This window comes from Aedes aegypti, chromosome 3 (genome assembly GCF_002204515.2).
Source record: "Aedes aegypti strain LVP_AGWG chromosome 3, AaegL5.0 Primary Assembly, whole genome shotgun sequence".
In the NCBI taxonomy this organism is placed as follows: Eukaryota; Metazoa; Arthropoda; class Insecta; order Diptera; family Culicidae; genus Aedes; species Aedes aegypti.
The window spans coordinates 203,213,621-203,232,571 of record NC_035109.1 but is presented as its reverse complement, the minus strand read 5'-3'; the positions used below and the strand labels follow the sequence as shown (position 1 = coordinate 203,232,571).

General features: G+C 36.2%; 1 protein-coding gene across 1 annotated transcript; it reads right to left on the bottom strand.

The window, feature by feature from the left end:
* Positions 1-1,787: 1,787 nt before the first annotated feature.
* LOC110677764 (60S ribosomal protein L13a-like) lies at positions 1,788-18,622 on the bottom strand. Its single transcript, XM_021849118.1, has 3 exons — positions 18,512-18,622; positions 17,786-18,295; positions 1,788-2,027 (listed from the first exon to the last, which is right to left on the bottom strand). The coding sequence occupies exons 1-3, from the start codon at positions 18,530-18,532 to the stop codon at positions 1,848-1,850; spliced, it is 711 nt and encodes a 236-aa protein (XP_021704810.1). The 5' UTR covers positions 18,533-18,622; the 3' UTR covers positions 1,788-1,847.
* Positions 18,623-18,951: the final 329 nt, after the last annotated feature.

Below are 18,951 nucleotides of genomic sequence, written 5' to 3'. Positions count from 1 at the left end.
TACGTCATTTATGGACGGCCCCAAAATGGTCGCAAATGTGAGAGTTGTTTTCCCATTTGCTTCCGCTTCGGCTATTCAAATGAAAAAATCTCCCCCCCCCCCCCCCCCCTTTGCACAGAATCTGTGCAGCATGAAAAGAGGCCGATTTTGTGTACTCGGCACTCATTTTTGAGCGTAGCAAGTTTAGCGTGTGTATCGAGCCATTCGACTGATTTATGTTTTGCATAAAATTGCATTTAACAACCACAGATAAATATAATCTATTGGACCATTGAACAACCCTTTGATTGCTAACATATGGCCGGTACGCTGATCATAAGTACTGTGCAAAAGGATAGGACAAGAAACAGTCAAGGAATGATTCCGCCACCGAAATTACTTGAGCTGTACGCTGCTGAAAAGTAGAGCTGATTTCATAACATAGGTAACGCCTGCTGTACAAATCAAATGGAGCTGTCACTTTTCCGTACGGAAAAATGTGCCGCTCAATTATTCCGCAAGTAAAAATGACATTTCGCTCATATTGGATCGGCTGTCAAAATTACTTTGGTAAAAAGGAGAAATTTTACTTGAGCGCTTTACGTTTCAGGTGCATACTACGCAATAGCACAGAAAAAAAAAAAATTCACCTCTGTTTCTTGATCAGAATGAAAGTGGATCAGTAAATGTTACAAGTGTTGACACACACAGTGATCGGCGGTGGTGTGTGTCTGTCTTGTTTTCGTTCATAGGCCAGGAGAAGTGGATGAACTTGTCATTCATTTTTCTGTCAAATCTCATACAAAATCTACTTTTTCTTTGACAGAAATTCACTCTAGGTGAACCACTTCCCCTGGCCTATGGTTCGTCATCTTCCACGAACGATAAATATCATGTGTGTTGTATGAATGCAGGCGGATGAATGGGATGAAATTATGGCTCGTGTGTCAATGATCGCCTGTCCAACACATAGGCCAGGAGAAGTGGATGAACTTGTCATTCATTTTCTGTCAAATCTCATACAAAATCTACTTTTTCTTTGACAGAAATTCACTCTAGGTGAACCACTTCCCCTGGCCTATTATGGACCAATGCACGAGTTCACTAATTTGACGTTTGAGCGGTGCCGAATTCACTCATAGGCCAGGGGAAGTGGTTCACCTAGAGTGAATTTCTGTCAAAGAAAAAGTAGATTTTGTATGAGATTTGACAGAAAAATGAATGACAAGTTCATCCACTTCTCCTGGCCTATTGCCATGGTCACGTAAATAACACGGCACCGCTAAAACGTCAGATAGTGAACCCGTGCATAGGTCTATTGTTCCGGAAAGCAAATAAAGCACGCAAGTTCGTAGCCGAAATGTAAATTACGCGAAATCGGGCAAACACGTGACAGAAAAACACTTGCGCGGCTTGCTACGATCTCTGTAAGTGTGAAAACAATTGTTACTAAAGACGCTAAAGACCGAATATACTTCAATCCTGGTTGAAACAGGAAGAAGTTTTTGTTAGTGGGAAAGATTCAGAAGGTACAAAATCTGGATTCAAAACTGAAATGTATTCTCTGAAAAACATAGATATTTTTATATAAGAGATTTGCAGCCCGAGCCTGACTTATCTATTCTGCTGAAAACGAATTTAATTTACTGTATTTTGCGTAAAGAATAGTATACAGTAAACACATTTTCATTCAAACTCTGCTTATTTGGAACAAAAAAAAATGCTTTTAGAAATTGATGACGGATCGTCCCCCCATAAATATGTTTTTTTTTTCTCTATCAAATAATGTAAAAAACGACCGCAACGAGTAACTTGTGTTTGAAATTTATTAGATGTTTGCCTTAAATATCGCAGCAAGACTTGATTTTTCAGTTGCTACCAGCAGCGGCCTGACGCTTCTTCTTTCCTGGCTTGGCTGGCTGCGCGTTGAGAACAGGTCGACTCCACTTCTTCTCAAATTCGGAGGTGAGGTATCCGTATTTCCGGAGAACGGCATCCTGGTCCTTGACCTTGTCGGCAACGGCGGTGCGTGCCTTCCATGTCAGTTTCTGTAAAGAGAGAGGAAAAAGAAACATGAATTCCGGAAATTGTTTTCAATGTTTGAACCCAGATAGTAAAAAATAATTCAGTAAAAGTTCAAAACAGAATCCATTTATGTAAGGTACCGCGGGGTAAGTGGGTAAATGGTGTAAGTGAAAACAATTGATATATTTTACAGAATATGTGAATTAACGTTTTAAACTCATGCGTAAACCTTTGAGGTCATTGAGAACATTACAATAGGTAAGAGATTTCTGAGGTTTTTCAGCCATTATTGCATTATAGAGTGAAAAATTGTTAATCTGTCAACTGTTACTCCGTAACAAGTTGGCGGCGTACAATCTTGTTTTAATATTTTCTGTGGAAAAAAGTTGCGTAAAATAATTTCCTGTACCACTTCTTAGTTGTCCTCTGTGACAGTTTCAAACTGCAATAAAAAAAGTTTTAGAATTAATTCGACGTAGACCTAAAAATAACTAAATTTGAACACCGTCAATTTTCTTATCAGGTGGGGCAAGTGAAAAGTTTATCATTAGAGATTGAATTTGTGTTTTCTCTTCAAGTAGCCATAAGTAAACATGGTTCGCAATTATCATAGTAAAACATAACGTGCTGATAATTCTAGAAACACTATACTCAAGCGTTAAAAGCTATTAGAAATCATGGAAATTCTCTAAAAGATGTTGCCAAACATTACAATATCAATATGTCTACTTCGGGCAGCCAATTAAAAGGAAGACGTTGACTGAAAAGTTGCAATATTAGAGAACACACGGAAATCTCATGGAATGTCTATGTAAAGCTAATTCAAAACATAAAAATGGGGTATATGTCTATCCACATAAAAAAGACCCTAAATACGTTATTGAAGGATTTCGTTTGATTTCTCCCGAAGAGTTATCCGACGGCATATCCGACTTTCTTAAAAACAAATAACGAGCAGTGGAAATTCTACAGAGCAGAAATACAATTGCTGTCTTATAATGTAAGAACTAACATTGGAAATGTTGCAGTTATAATGTTGTCGAATCATTTCAAATAACATAACTGAACAGAAGAAAATTGATGTGAAATTTCTTTGTTTACATGTTACTTATGTTATTGTTCATTGGGAAGCCTTAACAAGTGTTGAAGCTAATAGAAATCGTGAATATAACTGTTTGTTTTTGAATTTATTGTTCAAAACGGTAAACTTTTCACTTGCCCCACTTTTGGGGCAAGTGAAAAGTAAGGAGACATTTTTCAAAAACTTTTTCTGTATTTTTTTCTTCAATTTTTCATAAAAATCAATTTCAGCATGCTGCTTATATATGGTGGGAGTCAAGCTAAAAAATATACACAACCTCATTTGTTTCAATTTAAAGTCTCTAGAATTGGAAGAATCTCAACTATGCGAATTCCATTACCCACTTGCCCCACGGTACCTTATGTAGAACAATGCCACCCCACTCCCTACAATTTTTCAGCTGTATCAAATGAATCTAATTTTCTCATACCACTCATATAAACTCTAAGGGCCCATTCACAAATTTCATAAGTTGAAGGGGGTGGGTGAGTGAAAATGTTATAGGTTATACAAAATTAAATAAATATTCTTACAAAATGTGTTACCAGGGAGTGGGTGGGTGTCAGAAATGGTCATATTTGGCGTTATGAAATTTGTGAATAAACCCTAACTGTGGAAGACAATCAAAATCATTAAATTTCCTTAGCCGAGTGGTTAGAGTCCGCGGCTTCAAAGCAAAGCGCCATGCTGAAGCTGCCTGGGTTCGATTCCCGGTCGGTCCAGAATCTTTTCGTAATGGCAATTTCTTAGACTTTCCTGGGCATAGAGTATCATCGTACCTGCCATACGAGATACGAATAGGAAAAATGGAACCTTTGTTAATAACTGAAGCTGAGAAGCAGGCTCTGTCCCAGTGAGGACGTAATGCCAAGAAGAAGAAGAAATACTCCGTGATTGACCGGAATAATCAAAATAGTACAAGGAACCAACAGATGCAGTTTGGGAGTAGCATACTATCTTCAATGTACAATTACGAGAACTTCAAATTTAATAATGTCAATAACGGCGCTGGCCACGTCCTTACGGTCATCGGGGAAGGGATGGAATGTAAGTGGGACGTCCATTGCTACTAGAGACCGTGTATAGCACTGCACTCCATGGTATTCACAGGATGAAGTTGGTAGTGGGATCTGCATGCAATTTAGACAAAGTATCTATCAGTGCGTCGACATTTTTAATGTTGAAATAGGGCAAATGTACCATTAGTGGTGCACCTAAGGGAAAACTGCTAAAACATGGTGATAAAACCATGAAATATATGATTTTAATGTATCATTCGATAGATCTCAAATCACTCAAATGTATAAAAATCACGATTCATTTGAAATTTCCCTGCAAAAAGCCTTGCACCAATAATAGGAACACTGGGGTCTACCCCGTTTGGCATAATGCCGTATGGCATAATGCCGTTTGGCATACAGTCGTTTGGCATAATAGCTGTTTGGCATAATGCCATTTGGCATAACGGTCGTTTGGCATAATCGCCATTTGGCATAATAGCCGTTTGGCATAATTGTGAAAAACATTGAATTTGATCAAATTCACGATCGTACATTCCGTTATCAGTTAGTGATAGGACATACTTCTAATCATCATTTTTCAAGGAAACCAATATCCAATAAAGCTCTTTTGGAATTTCATCATACATGACTTCCGGGGTCATTAAGCCCGGGATATTATGGTGCATTTTTAAGGTGAAGATGAATCGAAGCCAAACCTCAAATTTTCAAGAGCACGGATTTGAAGAACCGAACATCCGTTCAGGCTGAAAACTTAATCGATTGATCACTAGCTGGTGGTGACCAATTCATTAAGTTTTCATATCAAATGGGTGTTCGGTTCTCTAGATCCGTGCTCTTGAAAATTGGAAGTTTGGCTTCGATTCATCTTCACCTTAACAAAAATATATCCAACGCCTAAGTTATTCCATGTCATTTGAAAAAAAAGGAACATGGAATTTGATGACGCATCTTATGTTACGGCATATTACTGTACCACTGCAGTATCTTCCTTTATCAAATTATGCCAAACGACCATTATGCCAAATGACTATTATGCCAAACGACTGTTATGCCAAACGACTATTATGCCAAACGACTTTATGCCAAACGACTGTATGCCAAACGGCATTATGCCAAATGGCATTATGCCAAACGGGGTAGACCCGGAACACTGTTCCTTTAGTGGAGGTATGTTTTAAGAATGGTTCCTTTAGTGGCGCAAACCATTGATTTCTTATGGGACCCTCCACTATGGGTACTGATACACCACTGTAGGTGCAAAGGAGCAAAGAAATTAAGCAAAATAATTGTTTTAAATAGTTTTACCGTTAAAATTCATGTAAGGTACCGCGGGGCAAGTGGGTAAATGGGGTAAGTGAAAACAATTGATATATTTTACTGAATATGTGAATTAACGTTTTAAACTCATGCGTAAACCATTGAGGCCATTGAGAACATTACGATAGGTAAGAGATTTCTGAGATTTTTCAGCCATTATTGCATAATAGAGCGAAAAATTGTTAACCTGTCAACTGTTACTCCGTAACAAGTTGGCGGCGTACAATCTTATTTTAATATTTTCAGTGGAAAAAAGTTGCGGAAAATAATTTCCTGTACCATTTCTTAGTTGTCCTCTGTGACAGTTTCAAACTGCAATAAAAAAAGTTTTAGAATTAATTCAACGTAGACCTAAAAATAACTAAATTTAAACACCGTCAATTTTCTTATCAGGTGGGGCAAGTGAAAAGTTTATCATTAGATATTGAATTTGTGTTTTCTCTTTAAGTAGCCATAAGTAAACATGGTTCGCAATTATCATAGAAAAACATAACGTGCTGATAATTCAAGAAACACTATACTCAAGCGTTAAAAGCTATTAGAAATCATGGAACTTCTCTAAAAAATGTTGCCAAACATTACAATATTAATATGTCTACTTCGGGCAACCAATTAAAAGGAAGACGTTGACTGAAAAGCTACAATATTAGAGAACACACGGAAATCTCGTGGAATGTCTATGTAAAGCTAGTTCAAAACATAAAAATGGGGTATAGGTCTATCCACATAAAAAAGATTCTAAATACGTTATTAACGGATTCTGTTTGATTTCTCCCGAAGAGTTATCCGACGTCATATCCGACATTCTCAAAAACAAATAACGAGCGGTGGAAATTCTACAGAGTAGAAATGCAAATGCTGTCCTATAATGTAAGAACTAACATTGGAAATGTTGCAGTTATAATGTTGTCGAATCATCTCTGAACAGAAGAAAATTCAAGTGAAAAGAATAACATTTTCTTTGTTTACATGTTACTTATGTTATTGTTTTGTTATTGGGAAGCCTTAACAAATGTTAAAGCTAATAGAAATCGTGAATATAACTGTTTGTTTTTGAATTTATTGTTCAAAACGGTAAACTTTTCACTTGCCCCACTTTTGGGGCAAGTGAAAAGTAAGGAGACATTTTTCAAAAACTTTTTCTGTATTTTTTTCTTCAATTTTTCATAAAAATCAATTTTAGCATGCTGCTTATATTTGGTGGGAGTAAAGCTAAAAAATATACACGACCTCATTTGTTTCAATTTTAAGTCTCTAGAATTTGAAGAACCTCAACTATGCGAATTCCATTACCCACTTGCCCCACGGTACCTTATATTATTCGATTACTCGTATCATTTTCGCATCGTGCATCATAAACAAATATCACATAATCATTTATTAGTACGAAACATGCCAAAACACACTACCTCCACTATTGGAGCTACCTCCACTAAGGGAGCGTTTGCCCTACACAAAGGTTCTTTTTAATAACTGCGACAAATAAATGAAATAATATGCACGTGAATCTCATTTTTTATATAAACAGGAATTAGGGGCCGACAGTGATGACCCATCCATAGTTTGTTTAACGGTCAAATATATGGAGAAGTAGTTCTATAGTTAATTATAAAAACGACTTTTTACAGTTTCCCTTCTACTGTCTTACTTATGTTGTCAACCTTTAATCCTTGCCAAAGGATTCTCGTTTACGCTCACGTTTAATGACTAATGTCAAGCCATGACATATAAAGCAACTACATATATGCATGATTAGCATTGCATGTTTTATACTTGCATTGAACTTGCTTGAATGCATTGCCTCAACAGATGCATCATTGCACATACAAATGCAAGCAATTATAGCACTATACAAATAAATTACTGGTAATAATTAAGGCTGAAACTAGGTCTTTAAATTACGAATATTGGTAAACACGTAAAATAGACCCATGATGGATGGTTTGTGTTTAGTTGATTAGTACAAATCAGAATGTGTACGAAAAAATGTCCGTTTAGTTACATGTAAAAACTGGCACTCAAATTATTGCTGAATATTGATTACATTGGAAATAGAATTTCTTTTTCGGAACCCACCAATTCTGATGTATTGCATTTCCTTTCAATCCTACTAAATCGTAAAGATATCATGTTGGTTATCATGATACTCCAAGTTTTATAATGTTGAGGCGATATTAACCCGTAATTTAGCATCTTTCTGGACAAACATTTGAAAAGGGCCCAAGAGGTCTTGAGCCTTTTTTCAGAAACGTTGCTGTTGAGCCCTTTTTAGCCCGCCTACGCAAATTAACCCCACTATCAGAAAGATTGGTGTTAGCTCTTTCTGATAGTGGTATTGGTGAGCGTGATCGAGTTGAATTGGGCTCAACAGCGGCTTGCAAAGCCAATGTTTACCAATGTCGATGTGCCCGTTTGAAATGTTTGTCCAGATTTATTCTTCTTGTTGTAAAATCTTCGGATTGTTCGTAAAACATGAATATAGAATGGTCACCTCAGTCAAAAAAGAAAAAAAAAAACATCTGCACCATCGGTTCTATTTCTTTTTGTAGGTAGTCCCCGCTTCAAATCAAAAAGATATCGCACCAAATAAAGGACACCTCAAAAATAAATGCGTAATAAATGTTTTTTACATGACGTTCTAAATAAACGACCCCAGCAACACACATGTTATAATGGTGTATTATCTATCAGTAGACAAAACTAGTCATATATAAGTTGATAATACACAATTACAACATGTGTGTTACTCGGGGAGGTTCAACCCTTTTTTTTCTACAGCTTTGTTCGATAATTTAACTGTTTAAATGGCGTTTCCTGAAAAAAGTGCCTGAAGAGAAGTTGTTGCAAATGAGCTATATTATTCAAAATCACTATACAAAAATTGTATTGTTTTTTTGACCCTTAGGTTTCGATGTTTGATAATACAAATGAGCATATTTTTTTATCTGTTCGGATGCGCCACTGCGACCAGTATTTAGATCTATTGTGGCATTACCCGTATCCTTAGTGTATAGTGCATGTCGCATAACTCCATTTCCATTGATAGGTAATGAAGCATCGATTTCTGTACAGTGTTCTTGTTTTGATTCCTCAGATGTTGATAAAAATCGACTATGATGAAAAGGACTCGCTTTTTACTCCCTTCATAGTAATTTACATCTCAACAAAAGCGCGCCTCTTAGCAAACATAATTGATTAACACAAGAGCGGTCGCGTTTTCAACCTTTGCCGACACCACCTCGCTCGAGCTGTGTATGAAAAGCGAACTTTTTTCAGGGTGCGTGTACTCAGTACACGCATGCGACCGATCTTAGGAATCAAATCGGTACTACTGATATATGACCATGCAACGGAACTCTAGTCCCATCCTTGTTTTGCTTTCAAATCAGCGGGGCGGCGAAAGTAGTGGTTAGGTTGCGAAAGTTGAAAATCTTACTTTCGTCGTTTTGTAAATTGGAAATTAAACGTTCTAAAAGTGAAAAATCGAGTTGGTTCAGAGCGAAACGTGTAGAATTTTGTCTGCGAAACACGTAGGATCGATAAAGTAAGTTTGTATACTTTTTTGACTTGAGTCTATATGAATAAGTTTTCGAGAATTGGAAATTAAAAGTAGATTCTGAACAGGTCTCTTAGCAGTGTCATGGGGAATTCTGAACCACACCGTGAGCTGAAAATATAGTTGTTTTTGTCATGACTTCAGCTAAAATATTGTGAACTTTGTGAAAATTTTGAATTTAACCCGAATTTTGTAAGGATTCTGATAAAAGGGGAAAATGTGTAGATTCAATAAATTTAGATCAGAAATCAGATATTTTAATTAATTTTAAGTGCGAATAGAATTAGGTTAAGATTCCAATAATATTTTCCGAAGATTCACGCATGAATTTGGTAAAAATAAGAACAAAGTCCTGTTCAGGTTAGTAGTGTTTGATCCTGTGGTCGCGTTGCTTGCTCTTGTGAGGGCGAACGATGAACACTCAACATAATCCGGTCAGGCGTGAATATATCATGGATCGCATCATCAACTAAAGATGACTCCCTTATCCCACTAAACCAATATCCTTTCCATGACAACTATGGAGATGCAGAAGATTCTTAAACCAATGGTTTATTATACATTCCTTCCCTTCCCCGATGACCGTAAGGACGTGGCCGGCGCCGTTATTGACTTTTAAAGTTTGAGTTCTTGATTTGTGCACATTGAGAGTGGTAAGCTAATCCCAAGCCCCATTCACTAAATCCCTGTGCAACTTCGATTGCTCTGGTCAATCATGGAGTAGCAACTACGAATTGTACGGTCATCTATGCTCATGCTCATGCTCAAAATAAGAACAAAGTCTTGTTTAAATATTTATTTTTTAATCCTGTTTAGATCTCGATTAAAATCTTCTTGTTCCATGAAGAAAGCCGACCAGTATGTGAAGGTTAATTTTGAATTTCTATATAATAATTAAGAACTTTTCATTGTTCATGTTTCAAGTACAACGTTTTTTTGGTAATCTCCTCAATCCGGGACGTTTTCCGGGACGCTTGGTGATGCGGGACAGGTTGCTCAAATCCGGGACTGTCCCGCACAATCCGGGACGTCTGGTCACTTTACCATACGGTCATGTAGGATCCAAAAAACGTCGAAAATAATTGAATTGTGATGCACTGTTTTTCATTATTTTGAACACACCAATACATTTTGGATCCTCAAAGTATATATTTTGGTCACCTGGCATTTTTTTATTGTTTGGCGATAAAGTCCACGACACTGGTTGTATAATATGCTTGCCTATTAGAGTGATGCAAATTTTGAAATGTTGGCTTCCCTATGCTTAAACGATTTATATTATGGTAAATAGCATCCTCTTAAAGTTTGAAATGATTCGGAAGAAATTTGACTGTGCACAAGCCATTTGAAGTTAATATGGAAAACGCCAACTTTTTGTGTTCACGCCTCTATCTCTTCGACATAATATTTTATGAAAAAGTGAACAACCTCTGCTCATGTGAAATCCTTTCAGCTACAACTTTTCTGAAGACCACATTTTGATAGAACTTAAGAATAAATTGCTATTCCTAATCATAAACTAGGTTTGCATTTTGCACTGCTCGGAAGGCAACAGTAGTGCTCCTGGCGGGTAGAATAGATCAAAGTAATCCAGGCTACTTGTTCTACAGCAAAACAGCAGTGTTGCTCTGAAAGTATTGCTGTTTGCGTTTGAGCTGCAAATCTTGACAAAACGTCCTCCAAATGCGGTAACACAAAACAATCAAAGGACACCTAGCAACGATTACAGAAATCACCGCCGCCCTAGCAAGAAAAATCTATCTTTGACATCGCATTTCTTGTGAAATATCTTACCGCATTTGGTGTGCCCGCATTTGTTTTTTGCATTTCAAACGCACACAGCAATAATTGAATGATCATCTCAGCATGGTTTAGACCTGAGAGAGACTCGCGAAGAGGAAAATTATCAACGTCATATGCAGCCCAGATTCCCCTCTCACGAAACGTCAAATGCAGCCCACCGTTTTTATGGCTGAAAAAGTGAAAAGTATTGTGTTCAAAGTAAACTATTATTAAAAACTTCAGTAGGTGGAGCAGTTTTTTCTAAAGTTGCTGATAAATCTAAGCAGAAGATTAATTATTTCTAATGTCTGCTACGTTTCCTGGCATGAAATTTCACTCAAACGGCTATTTATGATTCGATGTGATGCAAACTCAATCATTTTTTGCTGAGAGGTTCATGTGAGAGTTTGAACAGCATGCGCATAATTGGTATAAACACAAAGTGGAATAAGAAAAAACTCAGCAATCACAGAAAAAGAAGACCGTCTTCGCGAGTCTCGTCTCAGGTTTAGACCAGTGTTTCCCAAACTTTTTTGGCCTTCGCCCCCCTGGTATGAAATTTAAACAATTCAGCATTGTTTTTTCAGAAGGGCTTATCTGCAATCGTCAATTTCTCTTCATCGTTGCACTCTTTGCGTTATTGCAGAAAGCAGATTCTCTATCCGTAACATATTTTTGTGCTGAAGAATGAAGAATCACTATATTTTGTTTCATTAACAAGAAATATTGCTGATTTATCCAGTTTTGCGAAGCTATTGATGAAAAAAGGATCGATGAAAAGAAATCGCTCATTTTGGTTAGGCCCTATTGAAGTAACAGTGTAATTTTGTATTACGCGTCAATGAAGTATGTAGTTGAAGTATGGCTCAATATCAGAAGAACACCGAAAATTGGTCAAATTGAAACGGTGTAGCAATCAATCATAATGCTTCAATAAAAATACCCCGAAAAGCGTGTATTCTACTTGTATATATCCATAAAAGAGTCATACAATATCTATCATATGCATCAATTTTGTTTGTATCAACAAATCTATTATCCTGGCTAATCTGCTATTACTGAAAAAGTTTTGGCTCACATTCTGCTTTTTTATCTTCTTTTTAAATGTTTTTTAAGTTGTTGAAATAAAATTTACGAATTGTTTGTAATACATTTCGACTGCCCCAGGGGGGCGAATTTGCCCACTTTGGGAATCACTGCTTTAGACTAATCAGAGTGTCAACTCAATTTCGAACATAAACTATTATCACATCCATTTTTGGTCATTCATACATGAGACTGGCTGCTCGAAAACAAAAGTATAATCTTGATCAAATCGGTTTGTAGATTATTCCAGTACTAACCTAGACAGATGGCAGAGTAATTAACGCAATCAATTCAAAAATATCTTGTCCAAAACAATCTAGAAATGGCTCGATTTCTGTAAATGTATACATGATCGAATATTTTTACCCCAGGAATAGTATTTCATAATCAATTTAATACAGTTGCAGGACTGTTACAAGAATCTTAAAATCGTATCCGCGAAAATCGCGACTTCAGGAATTTGATCCGCGCCTAAGAAAATCTGTTTCATTTGCATATTTAGAACTCATTATTAAAAATGCGTAAACGTGCTTGATCAAAAACTAGTTTTAAATGGTACTAAGTGATTATTTTCGCCTTATCTTAAAGTATCTACAATTGAGCAACACAAAAATACGGTAGGTATTCGGATTTCTGTCAACACTAAGGGTGGAGTTAACTTATGAAATATATTTAATTTACTCCAGTTGCGCCACTAGGTAGAAAAAAAGGCAACAGCGGAAAAATCCAATAATTCGAGTTTTTCTTGGAGAAAATCGTATTCAACAATATCACTCGAAGTTTATTTGTCATCAATACTTCAATATATTTTTTATAAAAAATCGTGCAATTCAATAAATGGTAGTGCCTAGTTTGCAACTATACTTACATGGATAGGCGAACACCATTATATCGTTTTAAAAAATAATGTTGCTAAAATATTGTTTTTTTTTTTTATAAGATGAGGATAGTTAAACAATAAGTTTTAAATACATGCCAGTCATTGTATGAAAACTGTTTTTATTTTTATAAAACTTCAAGTCTTAATACTCAATTAATTTGAAGGAAAAATACAAGATTGTTGTGATAATTTAATATTTTTAACAAATTTCTGTGTTTACGAAAATTGTTACATTTTTTCAGTAATATTCATTAGTTATTGGCAGTACATTGGACTATACATTTAAAACAACTCTCTCGACAATTGACACAAAATGCCCAACTCTACAGGGCAGATCTGAGTCACCTATAAAACAATTTCGATGAAATTTTACAAAGACCTTATAAATATTAAAACAAATGAAATTCCAAATTTTAACAAAAAAAATATAAAAACTGGTTTGTAAACTACTCAGTTTAATTACGCGGACCTTACAATTTTACACAAAAGTATCGAAAATGTAATGTAGATACAGTTGTGTTCAGAATAATAGTAGTGAAAGCCGATTTTCATACAAAATTCTCAACTTTGGCATGCTGTAACTTTGTTTTGCTATAAGCAAAACGCATGAAATTTTGACAGACAACTCTAAATATCTCTTCAAATTCATTATCACAAAATTCGTCATAGTACTGCACACTTATAAAAACTAATATTACGTACGTTGATAAATTTGATGGCAATAAAACTTAAATATACGTCATTCTTGTAAAAATACGTCCAATGTGATTGAAAATGTTTGTGATTCGAATTATATTCAGTCCATTGTGACGGAAAATTACGTAATTTGTGACTTGGATTCACGTCATTTTACTTGCTTCAATATGTCGGGAACATATGACGTAAATTTCAAAGATTTTTGAAGTGTTTGATTGAACAGTTAGGCACCAGGTGAAATCGCTCAAAATAATAGTAGTTTTGATATCAGCTGCATTATGCTTTTTTAAATTTTTCTTCATTCATCGGTGTGCAAAAGTTTTCTTCAATATTACAAATTTATAAATGATTCATTTTTATTACAACATTGTTGCTGAAAAAAAATTTACCAGGCAAGACTACTTTTATTTTGAGCGATTTCACCAGGTGCTAACTTTTTAACCGGTGTGTTGTGGTGGTGATTCAACCGTTGCACTGAATTTCAAAGCAGATCGTGAAATGGTTTTATGGTGATCAGCTTACACTGCAAGAGGTTTTATTTAGTTAAATTTACGTCAAATATGGCATTAATTAAACATACAATTTTTAGTGCTGCTTTCCATTAACTTCAAGTAATTTGTATCTTCTAGATTTACAATACTTATTCTTCACTGACCAAACTCCTAATTTGACTGCGGAGCTATCTATTATTTTAAACTTTTCTATCGATCCTAAGATTTCATAGGGTAACCAACTATGACTGCAGCACCAACACTCAGCCAAAGTGTCTGCATATTATCCGTACAAATTTTTACACGGTTCAATATTTTGACACATTATATTCATGTTCAGCAAATTTGTCACATTTCTGATTTCAAATATTTTAAAGCCAAACCAAATGTGCTGAGTGGTCTGACTGAGCGTCATTTTCTATGATTTTTAACGGAAGAGAAATGTCCTTCAAACACACAGGATTTGAACGGTATATTTTTTTTATTTCCAGTTTATCTTAACCCTCTAATACCCAATTTTTTTTTTCGATTTAAGTATTATTTTTCGTTATCTAAAATCGTTCTAAACACGTTTTGGGCATTTATTTATTTTTATTTGCAAATTTTGAAATTTTGGTTTTTGATTTTTATAATTTTTATTTTTGAACATCCCTAGCTTTTTTCATTTTTTCTTGAAGCCTTTTCTAGTTGTGGATTTTTGGCAATAATAAAAATTTAAATTGTTACGGTATTTTTAAAAATATTAAATGTTTAATTTTTTTTCGGAGCGTATTTTGTTTTCCGTGTAACCAACGGAAAAACAGGTTTGAAATGATTTTAATACCACCAGGCTCTTCTTTTGTGATAGGTTAATCGTAGAAAAATATAAAAGGTACGATTTTTTATATTACACGTTAAATGAAGCCCAGGCATTTGTAGGTTATATAAGAATGCAATTTTTCAAACAATTTCTAAAAATACAAAAAAGTTTCAAAAGTCATAAAAAACTTTTCTTATATGCTTGTTATGAGTTAAGGTATAAGCCGAAAATAAAATCATTTTGATTTCCGAGCTACGAAAAAATACACAAAATTCCAAAGTGTACCCCGTCTAAAGGCGGGGTTGGGTATTAGAGGGTTAAAGTCATGAACCCATAGATCGCCATCAATAGAATAGAATTTTAGATTAGTGTCATTGGGAATTGAGGGAGGAACTATCTCTTGATTGATTAGCGACCCTCGAGAGAAATGACTCCAAATAAAATGAAAATGATTTACAAATAAAATGTTACTGCTTTTAATATTTCCTTAAACAGTATTTTTGATATCAGTGACTATATTAACTGAACTTTACTGTTCTTGACGACTTGAAATTTCCGTTTTAAATAGAAATTTCCTAATTATGAAATCACGACTGTATGTATATATTGCAATTTCAGAGATAACTTTCCGTTCTACGGTTGAGCAGAAAGCTACCGCAGCAGTCACATTACTGACTTTCACAAAGCATCATCGATCGGCTGCGATGATACCTTGGAAACCACGCTGATGACTGTTGTTTTCGGCTGTTTTTCGAAACTTTGAACTCTACTAGCATACTTTGATTACATGGTTTCGTTCAATGATATAATGATTCTCAAACCTGCGGTAGAACTTTGACAGCTGCGGTAGAACTTGGCGGCTATCGCAGAATGGAAAAATTTCAAAAGATTCGCAATAACTGCAATTTTTGCCGCATTATTTGGGAAATTCGCTATTTTCGCGACAGAATTTTATTCACCCGCGATTTTCGCGCTTGGCTGGCCAAATCCGCTACAAATCCGCGAAAATCGCGGAATTCGCGCCTGTTGTAACAGCCCTGCAGTTGTAACATTAACAAGATCGATTTAAGTTTTATTTAATTTGCAAGATGTTAATCAAAAATCAGTTTCATATATCAATCGTGTGCTAGAACAAGGGCGTAAGTCGCAGGATCGATTCTCTTCATCGATGCTCTCTTTTGTGAATAAAAGAGACAAGAATTGTGCACAGGATTTTTTCAGAATTTCGCCTAAAATTCGTTTCGAAATCCTACTTTGAAATCTTTATGAATGCTGTCCAGGATTTCATTCTAATTATTGTCAAGATTTTTGAAAATTGTGTATTGAATTTGATGAAAATCCTACCAAGAATTCTATGGAATCCTGTTGAAGATTATGAAAGATTCATGCCCATGTTATCCGTGAAAATCGTGTCCAGAATTCATAGCCAATCCCGTCCAAGGCGAAAAGCCTGTCTGTTTCCGTTTATAATCCTGCTATGTGATCACTCCTAATTCTCTGTACAGTACTGTCCCGATTTTGTCAGCCCCATGCTGCATTTAGGGTTGACAAAATCGGAAGAGCTAAATCGGGAAAAATTTTTCGACTGGTTTCAAGGACTCAAGGACTTAGTTTTATGATTTTGTGAATACAAACATTATATTTAACTTCCATTTTCTATGTACCGTAATCATTGATAAGTTTCTTGGATAATTATTAAGAATTTCAAATTTCAAAATTTCGGTCTTTAGATGATTGAATAGTCGTGGCAAAGGTTATAATTGACTTTATGCACCCAATATTACCAGTATAGACGTGTTTAGACTAATTAAAATGAATATAAATTCTGGGCTGACAAAATCGGGCAAAAAGGGATGCTAAAATCAGGGGTAGACAAAATCGGGTCATTACTGTATATCACTCCCATAAGTTGGTAAATTTTTTTCCAGGGTCCTGGGAAAACATTACATTACTGATATAGTAAAAATTATAGATGAAAATTTAGCATTTTGTTTAAGCTTCATTAATTCAATATTAAAAAAAGTCAGAATTAAACAATGTTGTAACACTGACAAGATTATTCTTATAAACTTGATTTTTTCTCATAATGTTGAGGTTTATGTTAGATTGATTTGCAGAACAAATTTAACCGTTATTAAAACCCAATCGACAATACCTGAAAATCAGCTACAAAATATTAGAGACAAAGATTTTGAATGACGCAGAAAATCATGTTCCCAAAAAAAAAAATAATTTAAATAATTACCGATTGGTAAGTACAAACTTCAAGTTGGTTGAAAAGTGGACGGACCAAATATTAGAAGAATCGTCAAACCTTCCGATGGCCGCACGTTGGGCAGGCCTGATCTAAAGGTATGTTGAGATGGTTAGCTAGACATTTTAGGAGAAAGATCACATTCCATTGAATAGCTGAATTGGATTTATGGACTTGTAGTTACCAATACTACTCATAGTACGGTTAACTTTTTTCCTTGACCTCAAGAAAAATTCCCAGACTTTCCGGGTAAACGACACTAAGCATCCCTTGAAACACCGCTTGACGAATTTCTGGAGGAAGTCTTGAAAGTATGCAAGAAGAAATATCTAAACACATTAGCAAAATTCCGGAAGTTTTTCCTCAAGAAATCTGAGCAGAAACTTCTTGCAAACCAGTGAAAAAGTCTCTGAAGGTTTCTCTGGAACCTGTTTTGTGCCTCTTTGAGAAAGATTTCCAAAAAGAAATCACTCAAAGGGGTTTTCCCTCTTTCAAAATTTTTGATTAAAAAAATAATAATAATAATTCTCTGGAACCTCTTAAATTGGCACCAGGACTCATTGCAAGCAGATTAAGGAAAAAAATGGATTTCAAGGATCATTTTTGGTGTAATACTCTTTACTTAACCTTCCGTTAAAAATGATAACTTTTTAGAGACATGCAATATAACAAAGACCAAGTCTCTTATGAGATACCTGCTTCTAGCCCTGCTTAAACTGTTTAGCACACTCCCAAAGGCGGGTACCGTTTCTGGAGGCCTATCGAAATCTCACTTATCTGCGAATACCTTCATCCCACTGTTACAACTGGCACTTACCTTCAGCTTCTTCGAGTGCAAGTACGACAACCGGGACTTGATCTTCCTCTTGGCTTCCAGGTTGTTGACAACGTCTCGGTACTTCCAGCCAACTTCATGGGCAACTCGTCCGACATCGCAGAACTTCCTGTCGGGACGCAGGCAGAGCTGTCTCATGGCCGTTGGGACACACAGACGCTTCTGGCGATCAAACGGCGATGGGATGCCCTCGTAAACCTTCAGGCGCTTCAAGGCGTTGTGTCCTCGCTTGGTCTTGTGTGGGACCATTCCTCGGACGGCCTTCCACAGCATCCGGCTGGGGGCACGGAAATGGAATGGGCCACGGGCCGGATTGACATTGCACCGTTTGCGCAGATAGGCCAAGAACTTTATCTTGTTCCGGAAGAAGTGTCCTGACAGCTGCAAATCCTCGCAGCGCACGACCACTACCTTGCGGCCATTCAGGATCTGCTTGGCAATGACCGAGGCCAAACGGCCCAACAGATGGCCGCGACCGTCGATTAGGATTGGCTAAAAATAAAGAGACCACAATCTGTCAACATCCGTCATCCGCTTCCACATGTGTAAATATAGGTGAACCGCTAGTTTTGCAAACACGAATTTCACACTGCACAATTCCTCGCATCCATTCAATTTCTTCACCCAACCAATATCTCAGCACAAAACTACCGGTTCACGCGCGATTTCAACGAAAAACTTGGGTATTTCTTAAGCAAAAATAGGAACCTTTTCCGACAAGCCTGGCATCTTTCACAGTCACAAATAAAAAGAGACATCAAAGTCGAAATCACTTTCACACTTCCGTTTCGCGGCGGCAAGAAAACGCGCACCGGTTTCAAGATAGCGCGATCAATTTGACAGAACGGGGGGCTCAGCAAAATGGGTAGTTTGAATTTTGGCAACAGATGGCGCCAGAAGTAGGCACAGAGAAAATGGAAATAAGCACGAAGAGTACACAGAATAGAAATATTAGTAGGAGGGGTTCATTCAAATATTACGTAACGCAAAATTTGCCAATTTTGGACCCCCTCTCTCCCCCACGTAACAGCTTTTGTATGGAAATTTTTAAATTTTTGTATGAACCGTAACACTATGTCAGACCCCCTCCCTCCCCCTGTTGCGTTACGTAATATTTGAACAATCCCTAGAACGCTAGTGCCGTTGTT

What these genes read in the sequence shown, in the direction of transcription:
- LOC110677764 (XM_021849118.1), bottom strand. Translation starts at nt 18,532, where the DNA reads ATGCCAGGCTTGTCGGAAAAG. An exon ending in TGCCAGGCTTGTCGGAAAAG is followed by an intron (nt 18,296 to 18,511) that starts GTTCCTATTTTT and finishes CTTTATTTTTAG; the next exon opens with CCAATCCTAATCGACGGTCG. An exon ending in TGCACTCGAAGAAGCTGAAG is followed by an intron (nt 2,028 to 17,785) that starts GTAAGTGCCAGT and finishes CTCTCTTTACAG; the next exon opens with AAACTGACATGGAAGGCACG.